Below are 24,742 nucleotides of genomic sequence, written 5' to 3'. Positions count from 1 at the left end.
AGAGAATTATGGGCAAATGAACAGGCCAGCCTCACATGCGCTCAGACTTATGCCCATGGTTTGGGAAAGACCATAACTTCTACAGCAAACATTTAAGTGTTGCGACAGATAAAATCTTCAGGGTTTTGTCACTGCATAGCTTGCCTCTGGAAATTCAGTCATGTTCACATGATTTGTAGGGACTTCTATTTGCTTTTATATTCTATTCCGTACACTGGAAGCAGTTTGTGGGGGTGAAGAGCTAAGTTTCTTTAGTTTTAGCTTAGTCATATGGCTTCAGGCAGTCAGTTTGACTGAGTGCCATTTGGTAAGAAAACTGATCCCCTTTGGGATAGTTTAGATGGCTTCCTCCACAGAACCACAGCCATGAACAGTTTCAGAGCTCTAATCTGCCACTAACAGCCTAAAGGAATATTACAGAAGAAGATGAAATGCTGTCATTTAACACTGCCACATGTGTTATGATTATGTAGATATACACATGCATCCCATAAATCAGTTGGGGAACTCTTGTGGAATCTGGTTTTCTAGGAATCTTGGCTTGTTTTAATAACAAAAAGCATGGTGCTAGTCCTGATTGTCAGTGAGCTTGGAAAATACGTAAGAGGGCATGAGTGATCAAACCTTTTTGAGCCCGTGAACACATTTGGAATTTTGAAGGAGTGCCATAGGCAGTGCCTCCTCTGGTTACTTCTCTTCCTTCGGACTCCCTTGGACTATTCTTCCCATTATCACCACTGCACAGAAAGAGAGAAAGAATGCGTATACAGTGGATGCTCGGGTTGCGAACATGATCCATACGGGAGGCACGTTCGCAACCCGCAACGTTCGCAACCTGCAGCACCACACCTGTGCACCTGCGGGTTGTGCTTCGGCGCATGCGCAAAGCGCAATTTAGCGCTTCTGCACATGTGCGACCGTCGAAACCCGGAAGTAAGCCGTTCTGGTACTTCTGGGTTTTGGTGCGTCCGTAACCCCCCCCAAAAAAACCCCGCAACCTGAAGCGTCTGTAACCCGAGGTATGACTTTACATAATTTGTTTTGGGGTCTGGGGAAAAGTCAGATCCAGTAAAATTAAAAGCTGAATGATTTTATACAGAGTACCCCTAAAAACCACCAAGAAATTAATGCTTGTGTTGGTAACACTGCTCAGTAAAAACACAGGGATCTGCTGCTTGCCAGCATTACCAAAATATTGATGATGATGATGATGATGATGATCATGATGATATTATTTATACCATGCCCATCCGGCTGGGTTTCCCCAGCTACTCTGGGCAGCTTCCAACAAAATGTTAAAAATACAATAAAACACCAGACATTAAAAACTTCCCTAAACAGGGCTGCCTTCAGATGTCTTCTAAAAGTCAGATAGTTGTTTATTTCCTTGACACCTGATGGGAAGGCGTTCCACAGGGTACAAATCTGCCTGGATGGTGATGATCTTCTGAAGTGGTTGGCCTTCTGGCACTGGAGTCACTGCTGGCACCAGTGAGGAGAGGAGAAGGGGGAGCTCAGCTCTCTGCATGCACACGCATATGACTGCTGGATTCGTTCTGCCGGTGCATTTGCACAGCACTCACTGCCCCTCTCCAGATAAACTGCACTTCCATGTCAGCCACGCCTAATGATTTTCCTCATGTAGGAGGGCAAGGAGCCCACCAAGACATCACTGAGCACATTTGTGGACCACACAGGTTTTGAGGTGACCCCATTTAAAGCTTATGAAGATCTAGTGTGCTTTTTAAATTTTATTTTTAATTAGTTTTTTAAATGATGCACGTGTTAATGGATGCTGGCACAAAATGGCTGCCGTGAGCAGCAAAGAAGAGGAAGTGGCGGTACTACAAACCAGTGAGCACCGTCATGCACAGCAAACAAAGCACTGTGAAGACCCATAATGATCCATGTCCCACATCCATGATATTTAGGGGTCAGTCAATGGAGACAGCTCTGATCTGTGATTTGATGGTGGTTTCAGGGAGGGGAATGGAAAATTAGGCAATTTTTCAAGGATTTGTTTTACTAGATTTGACCTAGATTTACTAGATTGGCACACGCACATTCTCTGCCCAACAAACACTAAATTTTCTCTCTCCTTTCCCTGACTCCTGCTGCTCTCCACTTTTTCTCCCTTTCGCTTCCCTCAGTCCATCCACCTCTGGAATCCCCCAGATCGTCCCCTTTTCCCTCAAACCCAGCTGGGGTTCATGAGGGAGCAGAGTGGCAGATCTGCCTTGAAAACTTGATGATGATGATGATGATGATAATAATAATAATAATAATAATAATAATAATAATAATAATAATAATAATAATATAATAATAATAATAATAATTTAAATCCTGCCCCCACCCCACAAAAAGGAGAGAAAAAGGTTTCCAGTATATATACCAAGTAAAAGGTAAAGGTAAAGGACCCCTGGATGGTTAAGTCCAGTCAAAGGCAACTATGGGATTGCGGCGCTCATCTCACTTTCAGGCCAAGGGAGCCGGCGTTTGTCCACAGACAGTTTTCCACGGCATGACCAAACTGCTACTGGTGCACGGAGGACCGTGACGAGTGCCAGAGCACATGGAAACGCCGTTTACCTTCCCGCCACGGCGGTACCTATTTATCTACTTGCACTGGCATGCTTTTGAACTGCTAGGTTGGCAGGAGCTGGGACTGAGCAACGGGAGCTCACCCCACTGGAAGGATTCGAACTGCCGACCTTCTGATCAGCAAGCCCAAGAGGCTCAGTGGTTTAGACCAGAGCGTGACCCGTGTCAATATACCGAGTATGATGAAGGAAGTGGGTTTTGCTTTATTTGTCTTATGGGCAATTCTTTTAGAAATTGAAACAACCACACTGTTGCCTCAGAAATTTATCTCCCATTTCTAGTCACGAAGGGCGTCCTTCAATCAACGAAGGTGACCAAAGTATGAGGGAATGAAAGAGAGCAAGAGGCTTGTCCTGTGTGTGTCACGGTCCTGTGTGTGTGTGTGTGTGTGTGTGTGTGTGTATGTATATAAAATATAATTCCTGTCATACCTGAGATTGCTGTGTAAAAACGGTGTGACTATTAATTATGCCATGTGGAACATTTTGGGTGGGTGATTGCTTCCTGCTGAGTCAGAAGAAGGCTTGAGTCAACTAGGGAGATAAGGTGAAGTCATTTTTTAAATAGACAGCATTTGAAAAACAAAATACATCCAACAGAAGCACCAGTGGTTAACACGAATTCATAATTCAATGGATCCCTGCTGTCCGCTGAAATAAAACCCTCTTCAGCTGACATCTGAAAACTAATAGAGAAGGATAAAATACGTAATGCATTAATTTGCTTGGGGTTTGGGGGAGGAATGCGGCACGGAATAAATCCGACCACAGTAATGAGGCACCCCAATGACTTTTTGTTCTTAGGAGATTATTTCAAGGGAGAACATGCCACGAAGAAACATTCAGGACTGTGCTGCCTAACAGCCCAATTCTGCACAGAAAAGACTCGAAAATAATATTGTAGAGCTGGAAAAGGGCAACCAAAATAAGACCAAGGGGCTGGAGCAGCTCTTCATAAGGAAAGGTGACATCATTGGCAGCAAAACTCAATAATATATATATATATATATTTAAGATATATTTTGGGCCATCCAACTTGGATGGTTTTAAAAGGGAATCGAACAAATTCATATCAGATAAGACTATCTATGGCTACTTGCCATGATGGCCATATTACCTCCATATCAGAGGCAATATGCATGGGAGAGGGCTCCTGTCTTCTGATATGCCTCTGGCTGGCAACAACAACAACAACAACGTTTTGTTATTTACACGCCACTCATCTGGCTAGGTTTCCCCAACCACTCTGAGTGGCTTCCAGCACATATAAAAACATTATAAAACACTAAAAAAATTTAAAAATTTAATAATAATAGTGATAGCTAGAGGAGGAATGATAGAAATAGTTTGTGGGGAATAGGGTGCAAGTTAAGTGTGAAAGGAGAAGGGGAGAAGAAATTACAGGAGATGAGTAAAAATACTTTCAGGGGCATGTATATAAGATAAAACTTAGAATCTCTCAGCTTAGAACAGAATGCTGGACTCTATATGTCTCTGACTTGTTCCACCAGGGGTTTTCTTATTTTCTTTGCTCTAATGCAAGCGCCAGACTCTAATATATCCAAGGGATGACATTGGAGCAGAGCCGCAGCAGGTAAATGGAGCTCATATGATGTCCTGCAAGATATCGAAAAAGCAACTGGAGTACTGACTGCCTTCTTGTCCAGAGCAATGCTGGCGATTCTTTAGTTGAATCGGGGCAATAGTCCTGTCCCATTTTGCTAGCGGATGATGCTTTTTTACCCGAAGAAGTAGACACCTCTCAATGAGCTTCACTAGCTGAACCTAAACAACTAACACTCGACCATCCTAACATATCCCAATAACATTTGCAACATTAAGTGAATTTTGGGCTCCAGTTGCATCATATATGGTGAATCAGCTTTCTCTAACAGATAAATCTTGCATATTTGTGTTTGCTTGTGGGTTCATGTGTACCTCCATGCATGAAACCCATTTAAGAGTTTGCAATACATGTGTTTTATATTTAAGAAGCTTATGGAAGTCCATCCGCATGGTTTTGTTTACACGTGCAATTACTCAAATAAAAATCCTTTTGAAAGCAAACGAATAAAGCATAGGCTTGCCTGTAATTTTCAGTATCTGTGGGAAGCCATGTGTTTCAAGGAGCAATATTGCAAGATCTCCCTTAAGATGATTCTGCTGACAAGGCCTGTTCGTATATTCTTGTGTGTCCTACATTTATCCAGAACTTAGGCAACAGTTCCGCAGAAAACCCTCTGGCAAGAATGGGAAGCAGATGGTTCAAGAGGAATTATTACACTTGGGGTCACTGAGTAAGGTTGTGAAGAAGAGCAGAGCCTCATCACGGTCTGGACCAGCTCCACTGCCTTAAAAGGATTTGGCACAGGTACCCTCAGCCGGCACAGCTGCGTTGAAACAGATTAATAAAGCACCTGAACTTTCATTTGGATCCTTATTCCCACAAGCCCTTTTAATGTACAAATTCTTCTAAAACAAATTTCAATAGGCAGAAGTGAGCCACAAAATATATTGTATCATCTTTGCTGTCTTTTTGATGCACAGTCTGACAGGTTGCATGTAAAAAAAAAAAGATCTTATACGTCAACTGACACAGCAAGAAGAAAGACTTTTAGAGCAAATGGCAAAAGGGGTTTGAGGAAGGGGGGTGAGGTGGAAATCAGCATGCACATTGCGGGTCTCCATGCAGTCTGGCCTAAATAGAGCAACGCTTGACTCTGAAGAATGCTGAATTATGCACCTTGCATACATGATGCAAATCAAGCAGATTTGCTAATCCTGCATTATCCATTTTGCTTCTGCTGATTCACGAGGGCAGGGGTGCAAGGGGTGCAGGACGCTGAAGCCCCGTCCCTGGAATTCCTATCCCTTGACAGGAGCCACAGTTTAGTGGTAAAGCACAATATTTGCATGCAGAAGGCCCCGGGTTCAATTGCTGACATTGGTGGCAGCAGGGCAAGGGAAGGGATCTCTGCCTGAGACCTCAGAGAGCTGCTCCACAGCCGGAGTAGACAGTGCTGTACTAGATGGAACAATGTCCTAGTGCAGAATGAAGTCGCTCCCTATGATCACTAGAAAGTCCCTTCTCTCCCCCGACATGCCACTCCTGTGTTTTCTGCTTCTGAAATTTCACCAAGCCTTGCTCAGACTGTGAGGGGTAACCTTTTCAGCCCCAGGGCTAGATTCCCTGAGATCCACCTCCGAGGGCCTTCTGGCGGTTCCTTCACTGAGAGAAGTGAAGTTACAGGGAACCAGGCAGAAGGCCTTCTCGGCAGTAGCACCCTCCCTGTGGAACACCCTCCCATCAGATGTCAAGGAGATAAAGAACTACACAACTTTTAGAATACGTCTGAAGGCAGCCCTGTATCGGGAAATTTTAAATGTTTGACATTGTGTTATATTTTTATATGTGCTGGAAGCCACCGAGAGCGGCTAGGGAAACCCAGCCAGATGGGTGGGGTATAAATAATAAAATTGTTGTTGTTGTTGTTGTTGTTGTTGTTGTTGTTAGTGCTTTTTTTCTAAAAAAAATGCTTAGGGGTACTCTTATTTTAACTCAAGAAAATCACCATTTTATAGTTCAAATCGGGGGAAATAAATACAGTAAATGGACAAAAGTACAAAGATTTAAAAATGTTTAGGGGTATGCGTACCCCTGCGTACCGCCAGGAAAAAAAGCACTTATTATTATTATTATTATTATTATTATTATTATTATTATTATTCCCACTTGGGCAATCTTCCAAGGGCCACACGTGGGGGAAGCCCAAGGCAAAACTGGAAGAAGCAACAAGTATAAATTGTACTTTGTGGAGTAGACTAGTTTCTACATACACTTGATCCTCCAATCCTGGAAACCAAGTTCAATTATCACAGTTCAGCAGCACATCCTAGTCCGGCAAAAACACCCAAGAAAGCTTGGTGCTCTGAGGCTCCCCACCACAACCACGCTTTCAAACCTGTGCAATTGCTGGATGCTGGGCCTTGAAAAAGAAAAAGAAAACTTAAGATTTTCAGCCTGCACCTGTGGGCTGCACACAAAACCTTTAAAGCACACCCAAAGCACATTCTTTCCCTCAAAGAATTCTGGACCCTGTAGTTTCCCCCTCACTGAGTTACAATTCCCAGCAACCCTTAGCAAACTACAGCTTCAAATGTACCCGAAAGGTGTAGTGTGAACACAGCCTTAGTTTCTTGTTTCCACGCTGCTGCAGCTCACATAACGGCAGCATATACAATGTCCTGTTTTGACAATCCTGACTCTCTTTCCAAATCCCTGAAACAAGGTGGCTGAAATTGCAACAGACATGCTCTGTCCGAGTGACTATGAGACTGTATCAAGCATTTATCATTGTTGCTTTTAAGAACATCTTCTGAAAACATAAGACTGGCAATCATAGATTACAATACATCTTTAAAACACAATTAATACCCAAATTAAAAACAGGCAAAACATAACTCTCTGAACACTTTACTGAACTGCAAGTGGCAGTCTAAGGCTGCAAACCTATACCTACCGACCTGGGAGGAGTAATTTTGAGCACAGTACATATATGTGTCATCGGGACACGGGTGGCGCTGTGGGTTAAACCACAGAGCCTAGGACTTGCCGATCAGAAGGTAGGCGGTTCGAATCCCTGAGACAGGGTGAGCTCCCGTTGCTTGGTTCCTGCTCCTGCCCACCGAGCAGTTCGAAAGCACGTCAAAGTGCAAGTAGATAAACAGGTACCGCTCCAGTGGGAAGGTAAACGGCGTTTCCGTGCACTGCTCTGGGTCGCCAGAAGCGGCTTAGTCGTGCTGACCACATGACCCGGAAGCTGTACGTCAGCTCCCTAGGCCAATAAAGCGAGATGAGTGGCACAACCCCAGAGTCAGTCACGACTGGACCCAATGGTCAGGGGTCCCTTTACCTTACCTTTACATAAATGTATCATTGCACAGCTAATAACTTGCAGCTGGATTCTCTCCATGTTTACTCAAATGTAAGCTCACTGAATTCAACTGGAACTCCTCCACTGAAAATAAGCATACGATATAGCCATAGCTTTACAACACTTGTGAAAAATACTCACAACTGGTTTTGTCATGACTCCAGCGGAGTCGTCCAGACCATCTCACGATGCGCCCTAGCTATCTTGGATTTATTTGGGACATAGAAGATATTATTAAGTGAGTGGTGTTTTTTTTTAGTCAATTCCAAATAATACAATAGGAAATAGAGAGGAAGGCAATGTCTTAGGCAATGCTGGAAAAATCCTAAACAGCTGGTCAACCAGCTGCCTTCAAATTTGGCTCTGACACCTAAGAATTTTGACCTACTTTCCATCCCTCTGCAAGGCTGATGTCTAAAAATTTGATGCTCACTGCTATTTTTCCAGCTTTGCTGTTACATACATTGTATACTGTGACAATCCAAGATGCAGTGGTTCTTGTAGCTTTGATGACATTCTGCCACATTGAGGTGTGTTGTGCATGTATGCCAACTATACAATACAGTTAATTAACTTCACGCAATACAATTAATCAGAGCTGCCACAAAAAAGGATTTTGTTTTCATCAGGGCTGAAACCGACTAGCAGGCCCTGCTGGTCAACCACCTGGCCCTGCTCATAGGTTTGCCGTCAAGGTCAACCATCAAGGATGGAGGCATAAAGAACAGAGCCTTTTCTGTGGCGGCCCCACCTTTGTGGGAGCTTCCTTCTGCAGGAGGCACATGTGCCTTCCTTTTTAAAGCCTGTTTAAAAACAGCTAAAGACATTACTTTGTTCCCATCTGCTTTTAATTCATGATGTTGGGCTGGAGTTTTTAAATGTTCATTATTTCATATTACATTTTCTGTAGACTGCTATTTGAGTGGTTTTATCCTGCTGTTTTAGGCAATACTCAGCTAAATTGACCAAAGGTCTGACTTTGTATAAGTCGTATTCCTATGTTCCTATTTGTTTGTTTCAGAATTTATAGTCAGCTCTACATTCAAAGAGGATGCGGGTGGTGCTGTGGGTTAAACCACAGAGCCTAGGGCTTGCCAATCAGAAGGTCGGTGGTTTGAATCCCTGCAACGGGGTGAGCTTCCGTTGCTCAGTCCCTGCTCCTGCCAACCTAGCAGTTCGAAAGCACGTCAAAGTGCAAGTAGATAAATAGGTACCACTCCGGCGGGAAGGTAAACGGCGTTTCCGTGCGCTGCTCTGGTTCTCCAGAAGTGGCTTAGTCATGCTGGCCACATGACCCGGAAGCTGTACGCTGGCTCCCTCGGCCAATAAAGTGAGATGAGCGCCGCAACCCCAGAGTTGGTCATGACTGGACCTAATGGTCAGGGGTCCCTTTGCCTTTACATTCAAAGAACACCAGAGCAGTACGCAAAAATTGAATATAAAACAGAATACAAACCATATTAAATGTGTGGTTGGCTTTTTCTTTTTGCTAAAAAAAATTAAGTCAGCAATAATTAAAAGCTGGAGAAACAGAATGGACTGATTTAGGAAGGCCAGAGAGATTGAAAAAGATAAGTTTGCAATAAACGTCACTATTTTTATTGGTTGTTGCTATGGTCAATTGTACCCAGACAGAATGAAAGGGTTAAAAATCTTGGATTTATTTTTTATATAGTCTTTGCCGGGTGACAGAAGGATAAGGAGGCAGGCGCCAGCCAAGCCTCCCCAGGGAGGGCGTTCCACAGGTGAGAGAGTACACAGGTGTACTACAATTACAATTAAAAGAATTGGCAATACAAGGAGCTACTAAAAATGGCTGTGCAGAAACCATGATGTGGATTTCTACTGAAGCTTTCTCCAGAAAACATGCTAAGCATGCAGCAGCTGTAACGCAGCCAGCATCTACACCAGAGATGTTAAACTGTGCTAACCTTGCCGTGAAGTGAGACTTCCAATTCACGTTGTTGCAGTAAATTCAGAGCTAGTTATAAAAGCTATGCTCACAGCACAGTAGCCTATTAGTTCTAAGGAGAAATCAGAAAACAGTTCAATCCTATATACATGTCGACCTGAACTCAGTGGGACTTACCCCCAGGTTAAGCAGGTACAGTATTGCAACTGAATTAGATTTACCCAATGAAATCCTTCTACTAATTCCAACCACATCATAGTTACTCCAGCAGCACCATGACAGAACAAGTCCAGAATAATAATAATAATAATAATAATAATAATAATAATAATATTGTTGTTGTTGTTGTTGTTGTTGTTGTTGTTGTTGTTGTTGTTATTATTATTGCAGACTTCTTGTGCTCAGACCATTTTCCTTCAAGGTAACTCTTTTGCTGCAAATATATAGTGCATTCTCCGATCACGGATGGGAGAGCTGACCTGGGTGGGCAATAGGGATGGGGAAGGAATTCAACTCAGTTTGCATCTAAAGGAGAACATGCCAAGCCATACTTTCTGGAATAACACGCGAACCAAAAAACACACCCTTCCTTTGAAACAGGCATTCTTTTGAATTTTGCAATGCAGTTCTTCAGTGAAGCGATGGGTACAAAATTGTACGTATTAGGTTAAACTATGCATAAATATGCATATATAGTGAAAGTGACGTAAGAGACTGCATTATATTGGGGGAAACTGTTTTGCAAAAAATATGTATTTCAGGCAAAATTGCATACAAAAATGTGTACATTAGGAAAAATTCACACTAAAATGCTGATGGGAGTAACTTAAGTGGCATAATTTTTTTTGCTAAATTAATAAAATTATACACATATGCTTGCTTCCTCAGCCTGGCCTGGCCTTTATGTCCCCATTTCCTCTGTTGTTTCTCTCAGCCTATTTCTGATAGCAATCTCCTCATGGGAAGATCCTGCACCTGCCAAACTAGTTATTTATAAAGTGTAATGCGCATATATGGTGTTATAGATAATAATTATCTAACAACAACAACAACAACAACAACAACTACAACAACAACAACAAAAGCCACTGCAAATCTTAACCGGAACATTTCCAATTTGGGGACTATCCAAACTTAGTCTTCCTACATTCCTGTTTCAGCACTGAAATTCACCATTCCAAAAGTCACCCCCGCCCAGTAAGAATTGCATTGATGCTGGAAGCTAATTGCATAAAATTGCATCTCCTGAACTGGCCTCACTCTGATCCCAAGCAGCCAATGAACAGACAACTAATGACAACTCTGTTGCTATGGTAGGTTTCTCCTATAAACATTTACCCTTCTGGGCTCTTCCGCACCTTGCCCCAAAAAATCACCAGGGAATTGAGATGGTTTTATCAGATGCTGGAGGAGCATATTATTAGCATAACCACAGTGATGCAAATTGGCAGACTTTACCAAATATGAGCATAGGCATGGTGATGCTGACAGATGCCAGTACTGCTAACTTTCAGCCATCCATTGGTGCACAGAGCATTACTCCTGCCTCCCTTCTTGGTCCTTTAACCTATCGCTAGCCTAGGAGTCACACAGCATGCATATGCAACCCTCTGCAATCTTCCCATCAATATGACTTCCATGGCACTGAAATCAAGCAAAAGGTGATATAAAAATAACCACCCAAACATTTCCCAAAAATGGGCAAAAGGCACCGGACTTCACTGAAGGCAACCCCAATGCAAAACATCTCAGGGCTATCTTATGTTTCCCGAACAGGACATTTCAAAATGTTTAAACGATTATGAAACCATGACTGATCTTTTTGTTCTTTCTCTTCATATCACCGTGTCTGATTCTTTCTGCAGGAACCTTTCAAAATAAAATCAGCAGCCAAAATGGAATGGCAGCTGTGCATCTATGAACAATAGTTAATAAGTTAAAGGTTTGGAACACCGGAGCATCAGGCAGGCAGGCAAAGCTGAGAACTTGGATGGATAAAAAAGCTATTTATTTATTTATTTATTTATTTGCTTGCCTCCTTGTTTGCTTGCTTGCTTGGCACCCATCACCACCCTTGGTAAAGATAAAAGGTAAAGGACCCCTGAACAGTTAAGTCGAGTCAAAGGTGTTGCGGCGTTCATCTCGCTTTCAGGCCAAGGGAGCCAGCGTTTGTCCACAGACAGCTTTCCAGGTCATGTGGCCAGCATGACTAAGCCGCTTCTGGTGCAATGGGATACCGTAATGGAAGCCAGAGCGCACGGAAACGCCGTTTACCTTCCTACCACAGTGGTACCCTATTATCTACTTGCACTGGTGTGCTTTCAAACTGCTAGGTTGGCAGAAGCTGGGACAGAGCAACGGGAGCTCAGTTTGCACCAAGGTAACCCAAATTCTACATCAAAGAAAACTGAACAAGTCTAAATTATGCAGATCATTATGAATATTATGCTTATTTTGCAAAAAATTATTCAGCTAGGCATAGAGGAGGGGGAAGGAATAGTACAGAGAACCAGCAACGATACCTGCATCATTTATTCAGTCACTGTTCTTGAATTTTACCACATTGCCCACACACTTTCAAGCCTTTATTCACAGCCTTAAAGACTAGAAATGTTTGGGTTTTGTTTCTAAATTAAGGCTGTGATTCTCAAGGAGCTGAATTCTGCACCCAGCGCCACTTTCGCTTGAGCATATGCTGAACTGCTTGTAGAACACTAAAGGCTCTGACTGCATCGCAGTGAGGTTTGGAGTAGAGTTTAATTTGTAAAAGGTTTTACAAATTTGCAAAATAATGTTTCTACTGCGGAAAGATGCAACGGCAGGATGGAATAGTAGGAAATTGGAGGCTGCGTCTGAATAAGTCTGTGCTCACCTTTCTGTGTGAATAGTAACAGACAAAGGCACGCTATCTACGTAAGAGCCCAGAATCTGGTTCCGCATAGGGGCCCCGCTTCTTATGGCATGGTGTCCCAGATAATTGGACAGGAGTGTCAAAAGGAAATAATAGTGGCAGCAGATGAAAATTGGCTGCTACTTCAGCACTCAGAAGGAGCAGCCACAAAGACCAATGCTAGCATTCACTGCAAGAATTACTTAAGGGTTATGGTACTCAAAGTGTGAAGCAGACCTCCTTAAGGATTTGAAGATTTGAACATATTCCATCAGCAGATCATCATTTCCACTGGCTTTTCCACAGTCCATTTTGTAGGCCAGTTCAAAACTCCTGTCATTTAAAGCCCTTAATGGCTCGGGGCCAGATTACCTGAAAAACCACTTCCTCTCATATGTACCTACTCAGAATTTGAGATAATAATAATACCCCTCCCCCCAAAGACACACACAATTCAAAGGACATAGATTGTATAATTAGCCAAAAGCCTAAGAGATGAGGAATGTTTTTGCCTGGCTGGCACCTATAGATATGCAATGATGGCGCCAGGCAATCCTCCCTGAGGAGACCATTCCAAAATTGGGGAGCCACTGCAGAAAAGACTTGTTCTTGTGTTGCCATCCCACGGGAGTCATTTAACCAGCCCACAAGACATCCACGAACCGAGCCACCCGCTCAGCAAGTCCCCGTGCACTACACTAAACCGGCGCAGCGCAATGTGGGGACTCGCTTCCGTGGCACCGTAAATCGTGTCTGTGCATGCGCAGACGCCGGAAATCATAGCCACGTGCGCGCAATCTGGCCCACAGAGGGATCTCCACTGGAGTGAACCGGCCCAGGTGAGGTAAACCTTGCCAACCCCTGCCCTAGACTTTCTGTGGAGGAGGCTTCCAGAGAACTGTATGTTATGGGGCAGCACACATATGCTAGCTATCAATCAATCAATCAATCAATCAATCAATCAATAATACATAAAGTGAGTGTTCTAATACTGTTCTTGTTTTCTTTGTAAGCTGCTTTGCGTACGATTTTAATAGAAATGTGAGGAATAAATACCTCACGGACCACCTCTCTCCCCATATGAGCCAACATGGACCCTGCAACCATCATCGGAGGCCCTTATTCGTGTGCCACCTCCGCAAGAGTTCCAAAGGATGGCAATATGAGAACGAGGCTCCCCATTCATGAAATGCTTCTCCCCACGTTGCGCCTTCAGCTTTAGGTGCCAGGCAGAAACATTTCTCTTCAACTAGGCCTTGGGCTGACTAGCATTCTACGGCATTTTGAATGTGTTTGTGGGAGGCGGGGGTTATTGGTTTGTTCCTTGTTTTTGATTTTGTTTTATTACATATTTTGTGTTCTCATTCGGATTTTTTATGTTGCGAAACACCCTGTGATCTTCAGATGAAGGGCACTATACAAATTTAATAATGGCCACTAATATTAAAATCTGACTTGATCTAATTTTGCAGCCCCAACCAAGTGTGCTTACTCATAAATGGAAGTCGTACTACATTTAAAGGGGCGTGATAAGAATGAGAACGGTTGCACTCTGGTCCTGCTTGCCGGCTTCTGGTTGGCCACCGTGGGAACACGATGTTAGACTAGATCAGCCTTTGGCCTGACCTAGTAGGGCTATTTTTATGCTCTTTAGAAGAAGAATGCCTATTTTGATTATTTATCCAGCACTCGGATATTTTAAAAGTGCAAGGAGCCATGTCACTGCCCCAAGAAGTTTGCAATCTAGCAGCTCTATGCAACAAAGTTGTCGCATTAGAAGAAGAAGAGTTTGGATTTGATATCCCGCTTTTTCACTACCCGAAGGAGTCTCAAAGCGGCTAACATTCTCCTTTCCCTTCCTCCCCCACAACAAACACTCTGTGAGGTGAGTGGGGCTGAGAGACTTCAAAGAAGTGTGACTGGCCCAAGGTCACCCAGCAGCTGCATGTGGAGGAGCGGAGATGCGAACCCGGTTCACCAGATTACGAGTCTACTGCTCTTAACCACTACACCACACAAGGACTTCCACGCCTGTACAACAAAACTTCCCCCTTCCTCTACCAGTGTGCCCATCCCCATCTGTTCTGGTGTCACCTTCCCCCACCCCTCCGGAGCAGATTTGGGGAATGTGCATGAGGAGAAAGCTCCATTGTGCAGGTAGAAGCAAAGGGGATAACTTCATTGTGCAGTAACCCTGTAATTCAAAGCAAATGAGACAATAGTGAAAGGAAAGGAAAAGAGAGAGAAGGGGAAGGAATATGTGCTTATTTCAGTCAAGCCTCCTTAGGCTTGGTTGCCATATAGTCTTCACAGAAAAGGTGGGTTTTGAGGAGTACAAGAGGTGGAGCCACAGAGACATTCTGGGAGGCACTTCAAGGCATGAACGGCAGCAACAAAGAAAGGGTAGATTTGTTTGAGGGGAACAGGAGGCCTTCAGGTGGGTAAAGGTGGTGCAGCTGGAGGAGTGAAAGTCATGGACAATGTTGGGGTGGAAAGACACAGAAGCAGAAAGTGTGCTTTCTGAATAAACAAGCATATCATCAGAAATCTGTTGTTTTTCTACTGAGAGAGTACATGAGAAACCTCGGGATGCTCAGCAGATGCTATATATAAAAATGCTGATAGCTCTGTCAGTAGAGCATGAGACTCTTAATCTCAGGGCCACGGGTTCGAGTCCCAAGTCGGGCAAAAGATTCCTGAATGGCAAGCGGTTGGACTAGAATCATAGAATCATAGAGTTGGAAGAGACCACAAGGGCCATCGAGTCCAACCCCCTGCCAAGCAGGAAACACCAGATGACCCTCATGGTCCTTTCCAACTCTATGAAATAGTCAATCCTGGTATAAAACAAGTTCTATGAGTATCATTATTCTTAGCGCACCCAGAACCAAGAAAAACATTGAACACTGCATGCTGACATGCCTGTCTTCATTTTTCCATGCTGCCCTGGTGCAGCACACAGATATAGCAGTGGCCAGGTGAAAGACAAAATCAGAATCTTAATTTATCAGGACTACCAGATAATGACAGAAAGTGGGCTATCTCTGTCACATCAAGGCTAGTAATTTCTCTAAGCAGTTCTGAAGAAAAAGGAGGAGGGGTGTGGAAATCAAATTACAGTATTGGGAACCAAGATAAAATGTTTAGGTGCCCAATATTTACAGCTGCAGATTTTGTGGCACTCGGCACTGAATGTAATCGTATGCACTTACGAGGGAGCAGTGGCAAGAGATGCGCATTGGAACTGATAGGGCACAAGGCAAGAAGCCTTAACGGTAGGTGGAGCCAGTGACAGGCAGACCCAACTAATTCTAGTGTTGCCGTTCTCTTTGCTGAGTTCTACGAGGGCAACACTGAGAAGGAGGAAGCGGACAGGTTGTGCCACCCCCTGAACTGGTTGTCAGTAAGAAGGCAAGCAGGTAGGGGCTGGCCAAGCAAACACTGGAGTTGGTGGGGCAGTGCCCCCTTTGCCTTCGCTGCATCGTGGGAATAAACCCCACTGTGAACTCCGTGGGGCTTTTTCTGAAGACGCATGCATTTTATTGGGCTGCCTATGTTGCATTTTCTAGGCGCTACAACGGCTGGCTTTTTAAATAAAAATAAAAAATTGAAGCACCTGGAATCTTTCCAACATTGGTGCTTTAAGCATCTGGCCGGTTGCTGTCAAAACGCTGAACTAGATGGACTGCTAGGCTAAGCCAGCCAGCACACAATTCCGATGTTTTCTGACACAGAAGGACACAGAAGGACCATGAGGCTCTGGGAACCCCCGATATGGGGTGCCAGCAAGAACGGCTTCGTCCCACGGGAAGAAGGATCTGGGCAGCTCCACAGAAAAGTGTGGAGCTGGGATAGTAGATTTTAGCATTATAAAAAAAACAGCCTCCTGAACACCTTGGGAATATACTGTATAAAATTTGTTCAGGTTGCAGAAGGATTCGGCAGATGGAAGTGGGAGAAAAAAAAATGTCACTGAACCACCTAGCTGATTAAAGATGATGAGAAGACAGAAAGAGAGAAATCGGTCCTGCACACCTGGATGGATTTGAACAGACTGCCTATAAAGCTGGAACAAAGAGAGCAGCAAAATTAATTGCATCCACTAGAGCTAACCCTTTTGTATGTTATTATGGCTTTCCTTCTTTTTAGAAAGTAAGGCTCTTCCCCCATCTGTTTACAGGGTTGGTAGTGTGTTTTGGCAGTTTGCTGCTACTATACAACCTACCCCTGTTGGAAAGGTTGCTTTGCACAACCAGGATATTAAAAAATCAGCCAGGCTGCTATTAAAGAATTAAACTAAAACTACTGGTAAGATGCATTCATGCTTCCACCTAGAAGATGAAACCTACGCAATGTGTTTCTTGACAATAATGGAGTTCCTAATAGTACGAATCCCGCATTGCTTGGAAAGAGAATTAGAACTCAATCAGGGCTGCAGGTGTCTCTAATTATTTACTTTGCCTGAGGAAGAGACTTAAGTAAATATCTAAAGGGAAAGTGTGTGTTGTGGGGAGCCAGCGAATTTGCTGTGCAGGAAAAAGAAAAATCGATTTTCGTCCAACAGCAAACATGCTAAATCAAGCAAAATTAACAAGTGCTACAAAGGCAGCAGTTTGCTTTTGCTTGTCAGACTGAGCAACTGTTGTGGAAAAATGAAGAAAATTAGAGTGAGCCCCCGTGGAAGAACATTTTCCAGTTAACCCTCTACTTGCTCCCATGCTGTGCTTGAGAAATGGCATTTTCTCATCACTAAGCTTTCCACCCTCTCTCTAACATGCTGGTTTTTTGTTCACTATATTTCTCCCTGCTACCTTGCCTTGCTCATTAGAAACCTTGTGTGATGTACAATTACGGCTATTTCGGAGGTGCTTTTCCCTTGCTGAAAGTCTGCAGGTTTCGGTATGTGCGGAGCTCTCTCTCCCCACCCAGGCACACAAGCACAAGTTCGGCACGCCTATTTCTGACAATCTGCTTCAAGAAACACCTGCAGATGCTTTCGGACAGCATGTTGATCGAAGCCACTTGGGCTACTTCTTTTGCTACTTCAAGCACCTTGCTGGAAATAGCCATCTCTAACCTGCACTTCTATATACATGGCAGGGAGTACCATGCAAATGCTCACCCACAGATCCCCAGCATGGCTGGCGCAAGGCTAAAAGCCACCTTCCCACAGCCATGGAAACTATAGCGGTGCTGCTACAGCCGTGAATGGCTCCACGATGGCTTTTCATGTATGCATCCCTCCCATCTCTTTGTAGTTAAATGCTTTAGCACATTTAAGTCAATGCCATGATTAAGAAAAAATTAAAAATGCAGCCGCAAAGAGACTATTTGCAGGAGACGCGAAAGGCTCCCCCTTTGCATCCCAAGGTTGCCATCTCACAGTTGCTTAAGTTCAAGGGAGGCTCAAGGAAGGAGATGTGCACCTTATGTCTCTCAACCATGCAGGAAGGCAGGATGCTGCCCAGAAGCACACCCCACCCCACCCACCCACCCATGCAGTGGTCCCAATGCAGCTGTTCTATCCATCCGCTACCACATTGACCTATGTAGGAGGGAGTGGCAGGGGCATGGAAAGGGAGATTCCTTTAGGTGGGTGTGTTCTGTAGTCATGCTAGAAAGAGATACCTGGATCCCGATAGCCTCTGGCTTATCCCTCAACCAGGACACCTCTCCCTCCCACCCACCCACTTTGACGGCATCAGCCCTTTCCTCCTCATCGCTGAAATGAGATGCAAGAATCGCACGAGGTTCCAAGCTATGGTTTCTCTCCCTTTCCAGGCAAACTCTGGTTTCCATCCAGAACCGTGGTGCCTGCACACACGATCTCTCTCTCTTTCAACACACACACACCGCTTTTCCTTTGCTGGTCACAGAGCAGCTGCTAAGAATAAGACAGCGAGTTTGCCTAGAAACGGCAGCTTTTTTAAAAATAATAATAATCATCATCATCCTTTTCCTGATACCCTCTGCATATGCAGACCCTCCAGCCACCGGCGCAGTCTCCACCCCTCTGCCTCCCATTTACTGCGGGAGAGGGGTGCCCTTTCCCTGGCTGAAGACGCCCAGCGCCATTCGCTTCCCCTTGCACACAAAACCAATCACACCCCAAAAGCCACCCGGGCTGGTTCCTCTCCCTCCCGCCGACGGAAGAGGGAAATACGAATCTCCGCTCCCAGCCATTCATCATCCCGGCTGCAGCGCTGTCAATGGAGCGGACACGCCAGAGGCAGCCGCCGCCGCCGCTACAGCAGCATCCTCCGAAGCCGGAGCAGAATCCCCTTCTTCATATATACTGAAATCAGATTTTTAAAAAATATAAATATATATATATTTACCTCCTCTGCAGCAACAGGTCCCTCCCTCGGTCGCCGGGGAGATCCCTGCAAGCAGCACGAGGTGCCTGGGAAGTTCCCACCCTGGGCAGCCACGCAGGGAGCAGCGGGAGGAGGGGAGAGAGGGTGGGCAAAGGGGGCGTGTTTGCGGAGAGGCGCGGGCAACACACACAGACACACACACACACAACACCAGATAGGGAACCTTGCCTAAGGAGGAGGACCAGACTTCAGCATCCTTAAGCATCCCGCCTGGCGCCCCCTCCCCAACCCCACCCCATCACTCGTTCCTCTCTCTGAGCATCTCCGAGGAAGGGCATCTCCGCACCCCACATCTCCCCGGGAGCTGGTCCGCGGGAGCCCCCCACAGCCCCTGGCCAGGCACCCTCGCCGCTTTTGCAACACCAGCTTTTGAGCCCAGCGCCTTCTCTCTCTCCCCACCCCACCGTTACGCTAGTGCTCCCCTCCCCTCTCGGGAAGGCACATTTCCGCACACACTGCAATGGGTGTGGGGTCCTCGGCACAGGTGCTGCCCACCAGCCAGCCGAGGGGAGACGGAGAAGCCCTCGGTCCCTCCCGGTCCATTCTTCCCTCCTCCTCCGTCCATGCAGCCAGCCGCTCTTTGCAAGGTGCCCGCCCGCTCTCGGAGAGGTCGGGCGAGCGCGCGCGGCAGGCGGCGAGGGCCCACCCGGAGGGGCGGCGGAGGCTCCTGCCGGGTCGCTGCTGGCCACCGAGCAGCCCTGTCAGCGGGACACAAAAGCCTCTTCCTGCTTCCGCTCCTTACCTACCTGCAGACAGAGTTGCTCGCCCGCCGCTCCCTGGCTGGCTGGTTGTGGGCAGGAGTAGGCAAGCGCCGCCGCCGCCGCTGTTGCTACTCGCCTTCCTTCAGCGGGTCCGCTTCTTCCTCCCGCCGCCGGGCCCCCCTCCTCGGGTGCCGGCGATCACAGAGAGCCCGCCGCGGCCGGCAGCGCCACCTCCACCCCCGACGCCGCCTTGACCATATCTGGAAAGCGCCAAGCGCTCGCGCCCCATGCAGCGCGGCGGCGGCGAAGAGCAGCAGCCGGCGCCCCCCTTGGAAGGAAGGAGTCGCGGGCGAGGGAGCCGGAGAGCGAGCGAGCGAGCAGGCAGACAGACAGACACGCGCCCAGCGAGGAGGAGGAGGAGGAGGAGGAGAGGCGGCGGCGGCAACAGCAGCGAGGAGAAAAGGCGGCGAGCGGCGTCCCCTCAGAGCGCGGCGGGTCCACGAGCGAGCTGCCTCCTCGGCGCGCCTTCCCCGCCTCTCCTTCGGCTTCGGCGGCGTCCCTGCGCTCCTTCTCCGACGCTGGAAGCGGCAGCAGCAGCCGGCAAGCAGCCCCTCCTCATGCTGCCCTGGGTGGCGGAAGGGACAGGCGGGCCAAAGGGTCGCCGCCGCCGCCGCTCGCCTTTCGCGCGCGTTTCTCCACTTCGGTTCGACTTTGGGACTCGAAGCGCGCCGGCGGCGGCAGCTCCCTGAGAGAGAGAAAAAGAGCGAGCGGCTTCGCCTCTTTTCGACTGGCTGAGGGAGCTCTTTCCCGGATTTCCTCTCGGCGCTACCGCGGCTGAGGGAGCCGCAGCTTGCTCGCTCGCTCGCTCTCTTGCTCGCTGAGGGAAGGTGGCGAGGTGCCAGTCAGCGCTCCAGCCCACCCCCTCCGCGCGGACGGACGCACACGCGCACCTTATCAGCATGCAAGATCCTCCCACCCCCGTCCCCAGACTCGCCACGCGCCCTGCACGCGCGTGGCGGCTGCTGCTGCTGCTGCGGGGGAGTTTTCGCCAGCGACACGCGAGAGCGGAGCTTCGCCTGAACGTGTGAATGAATATACCTGTGGCGCTCGTTGGGTGGTTTTTGCAGGAAGGCGGATGTGAGCGAGCGCTTCTTCCTTCCTAACGTGGCGTGTCACCTGTGCACAGAGATGTTCTACCTGTAGAGTCAGTTCTCTGCTCCCCGCTTCATCCTCGCACAACAGCCCTGCGAGGTTAGTTAAGCTGAGAGTCAATGGCCAGATTGCTCCTCCAAGTGCTTTTACTGACGTACAGCTGCATACACAGTCAAGCTGAAGTCTAGCTTGTTTTCGTTCAAGTTGGAGTTCCTCATAGGACATTCCCAGACCATACATATACATAGCATGAACACAAATCCTTCCACATCTCGGCCAGTTGTGACTTGCCATAAGTGCCTGCACTTGTTGGGTGTGCAGAGTGCTGAACTGAGCAAGAGTGCAAAAATCTCCAGCACTCCTTAGCTCACAGCTCACACTCTTTTAACTGACTCGAAAAAGTGTATCCAGTTATGCGAATGTATGTTGAACACTCCACCAGCGGCACTTGTTCCCTTGCCCTACATTCCTGTCCTATCTCAACCCTAAGACACCTGTTATGTACTGAGTTGAATAGGATCCAAACTGCAGCAGTCTGATTGGTCCTAGAACAATAGGATCCAAAAGGCAGCAGTCTGATTGGTCCTAGAACAATAGGATTCAGAATGCAGCAGTCTGATTGGTCCTAGAACAATGCAGCAGCATGATTGGTTGGCAGGAACTACCCAATCATGCTCCAGATAGAAGTGAATCCACAACCTGATTGGCTTACAGTAGAATTCCGGAATTAGCCAATCATGTGCAGCCCATTGTGTAAATAATGTATATAAAGCAGATACTTTGAGGGGACTTTCATTCATTCCTCCTCACCACTATGAGCTGAATAAAGAGCATGAAATCACTTCGCGACTCTGAGTATATTTCACTGGCGACGAAGGTGGGATCCCGCTGAGCTGACTGCCACACACAGCACCGCAGCACCGCCACCTGCCGCACCGCTGCCTCGCACCGTGTATCCAGGCTTCAGCTCCGGGACACAAGGAACTCAGAATGGCAACCGACAACAGCTTCTCGCCATTCAACCCAGCATCTGGAGACTGGGAAGCGTACGCCTCCCGTTTCACCTTCCTCCTAGAAGCCAAAGGGGTCACCGATGAAGAAGACGCCAAGAAGAGGGCAATATTCTTCAGCGTCTGCGGAGAGGAGACGTTTGAAATCGCCCGGGCCCTCCTTGCGCCTGAAGACGTCGCTACTGTTCCATACAAAACAATAATGGAACAGCTGAAGGGGCACTTTTCGCCGCAGCCCTCAGTGGTGGCTCGTCGAAATGCCTTCTACGCAAAGCGGCAAGCCCCTGGGGAAACCATAACTGGGTTTGTGACGTCTCTCCGCCAAGCCGCCCGGTTCTGCAACTTCTCAGAGCTGGAGAACATGCTTCGTGACCGCCTCGTCGGTGGCCTGAAGGATGAGAAGCTGCAACGACGCCTCTACGCTAAGAAGGACCTAACGTTCCAGGTCGCTCTGGAGGAGGCCCTGGCAACGGAAGCTGCCGAGAGGTCGACGCAAGAGGCACGGCCGAGCCAGCTGTCCCAACCGAGGGTCCACCACGAAGACCTCACCGACGACTCAGGATCCGACAGGGAGGAGGTGCACCGAGTACAGCAGCGCACTCAAGCAGCCCACATACCACAGCTGCCTCGACGAGAAGGAGGGAGCTGCGCAAGCTGTGGAGAAAGTCACGAGAGGAGGACCTGCCGTTTCCGCAACGCAGAGTGCAGGCAGTGCAGAAAATTGGGACACATCGCCCGGGTGTGTCGGGCTCGGCCCACCCGACGCCAGGCATCAGATGACCAATCCAAGAGCCCCAGGTCCCGGGGCCCAACGCACCAAGGCAACTCGACAGAGCTCACGGAATTCCAGGTATACCAGTTGCCCCACCCCAACGTAGAGAAAATTTATGTTGACGTACAGATAGAGGGGGCCCCATGCCGCATGGAGCTTGACACGGGTTCAACTCTATCCATAATCTCGGCAAGGACCTTAAGGAAACTGTGTCCTACTGGGGGTCCCAAACTCAGGCCGGCCCCATTCACCCTCCGGGACTTCCAAAAACGTAAGGTCCCCACAATGGGGGTGGGGACCTTCAGGGTGCAATACCGAGGGCGGACGCGGCAACTGGACTTGCTTGTGGTCAAGGGCCCCTACATTAGCTTACTGGGATTGGCATGGTTTGGACCACTGGGGCTAGCCGTCACCGGGGTGAACCACACTAGCTTACAAGTGGACGTGGACGCAGTATGCAAGGAATTTCCGGGGGTTTTCGATGGGAAATTGGGACAGTATACGGGCCCCCCCATTGCTCTACAGCTTGACCCCGCAGTACGACCGGTCAGGCTCAAGGCCCGCCGGGTCCCGTTCGCCCTGAAACCCCGTATAGACGAGGAATTGGACCGGCTCGTGGAGCAAGGAGTGCTGGAGCCGGTGCCTAATGCCCCCTGGGAAACCCCAATCGTCACGCCCGTCAAGCCTAATGGTTCAGTCCGCATCTGCGCAGACTACAAATGTACCATAAACAAGGCCCTCACGGCCCATGCATACCCAGTGCCAGTGGTCAGCCATGTTCTTGCCACCCTGGCTGGGTCGAAAATTTTTGGCAAGCTGGACTTGGCCCAAGCATATCAACAGCTGCCAGTAGATGAGGCCACAGCAGAGGCACAGACGATTGTGACGCACAGAGGAGCATTCAGGGTAAAGCGGCTGCAATTCGGTGTCAGCGTGGCACCAGGCATATTCCAGAATCTAATGGACTCTCTACTTAAAGGGATTCCTGGCGTCACCCCCTTCTTCGATGATGTGTTGATTGCCGGGCCCACACCAGAGGAGTTTGAGGACCGCCTCCGCACCGTTCTGCACCGTTTCCAGACGGCGGGTCTCAAGGTGAAGCGGGAAAAATGTCTACTAGGAGTGCCTCAGGTGGACTTTCTGGGATTTATGGTGGACGCAGAAGGGGTCCACCCGACTGGGGACAAGGTACGGGCCATTTGTGATGCCCCAGCGCCCAAGAACAAGACTGAACTTCAGGCCTTCTTGGGACTATTGAACTTTTACCATTCCTTCCTTCCCCACAAGGCGGCGGTAGCAGAGCCCCTACACAGACTCCTGGACAAGCGGGCCCCTTGGGTGTGGGGCCAGCGCCAGGAGGCCGCATTCCAGGCAGTCAAGGACTTGCTTGTCTCAAACTCGGTCTTGGCACACTTCGACGAGAGGCTGCCGGTGGTGCTAGCATGCGATGCCTCGCCCTATGGAATTGGCGCTGTCCTGGGACACCAACTCCCAGATGGAAGAGAGGTACCGGTGGCATACTTTTCCCAGACACTCAACGCAACCGAGCGGAACTACTCGCAAATCGACAAGGAGGGTCTGGCAATCGTGAAGGGAGTAAAAAAATTCCATGATTTCTTGTACGGGCGGCCCTTCACCGTGGTGACTGACCACAAGCCGTTGCTTGGCTTATTTGCCCCTGAAAAGCAGACCCCCCAAGTGCTGTCTCCTCGCGTCCTCAGGTGGTCAATTTTCCTTGCCAGCTACCAGTATGCACTGATTCACCGTCCGGGGAAGGCGATGGGCCATGCGGATGCCCTCAGCAGGCTACCACTACCGGAAACAGGCCCCGACCCAGCACCTGCACAAGAGGTTATGAGCCTGGAGCTGCTTCCCGACCGCCCCATTCAGGCACAAGAAGTTGCACACCATTCCAAGAAAGATAGGGTCATCTCCCGGGTCCTGGACTGGGTGTGGAGGGGATGGCCCAGCAGCAGCCCCGGGCCAGAATTCGCCGGCTACACAACCCGCAAACATGAACTGTCGGCCCACAAGGGGTGCCTGTTATGGGGAAGCAGGGTCATTGTTCCCCAGCCCCTCCGCAAAAGGGTCCTCACAGCCCTACACGAGACACACCCAGGGGTAGTAAGAATGAAGGCCCTTGCCAGGAGTTATGTGTGGTGGCCGGGGATCGACGGAGAGATAGAGGCCTGGGTCAAACACTGCCAGGCCTGCCAAGAATCCCGCCCAGATCCCCCAAGGGCCCCAGTCCAGTCCTGGGAGTCCGCCCGAGCACCATGGTCACGCCTGCATGTGGACTTCGCTGGCCCCTTTCAGGGGAAAACATTCTTCATAGTGGTGGACTCCTACACCAAATGGCTGGAAGTCGCACTGGTACCGTCCACTTCTACG

The 24,742-nt window shown here is 48.0% G+C and overlaps 1 protein-coding gene across 13 annotated transcripts in view; it reads right to left on the bottom strand.

Moving 5' to 3' along the window:
- The window catches only part of SLC8A1 (solute carrier family 8 member A1), a 309,346-nt gene that overhangs the window by 242,859 nt on the left and 41,745 nt on the right, over positions 1–24,742 (bottom strand). For 9 of the 13 annotated variants that reach the window (XM_053383498.1, XM_053383499.1, XM_053383504.1 and 6 more), the window contains exon 1: positions 18,678–18,936. The exons of 3 other annotated variants lie outside the window; for them this stretch is intronic. In XM_053383498.1, the coding sequence (XP_053239473.1) occupies positions 18,678–18,921 (244 nt within the window). In that variant the 5' untranslated portion in view covers positions 18,922–18,936. Of the gene's footprint in view, positions 1–18,677; positions 18,937–19,462; positions 19,570–24,742 lie in introns of those variants that run through there. One more of the 13 variants, XM_053383509.1, reaches the window with a different exon arrangement.

This window comes from Podarcis raffonei, chromosome 3 (genome assembly GCF_027172205.1).
Source record: "Podarcis raffonei isolate rPodRaf1 chromosome 3, rPodRaf1.pri, whole genome shotgun sequence".
Lineage (NCBI taxonomy): Eukaryota > Metazoa > Chordata > Lepidosauria > Squamata > Lacertidae > Podarcis > Podarcis raffonei.
The sequence above is the reverse complement of the archived record's forward strand: the minus strand, read 5'-3'. Positions and strand labels throughout refer to the sequence as shown.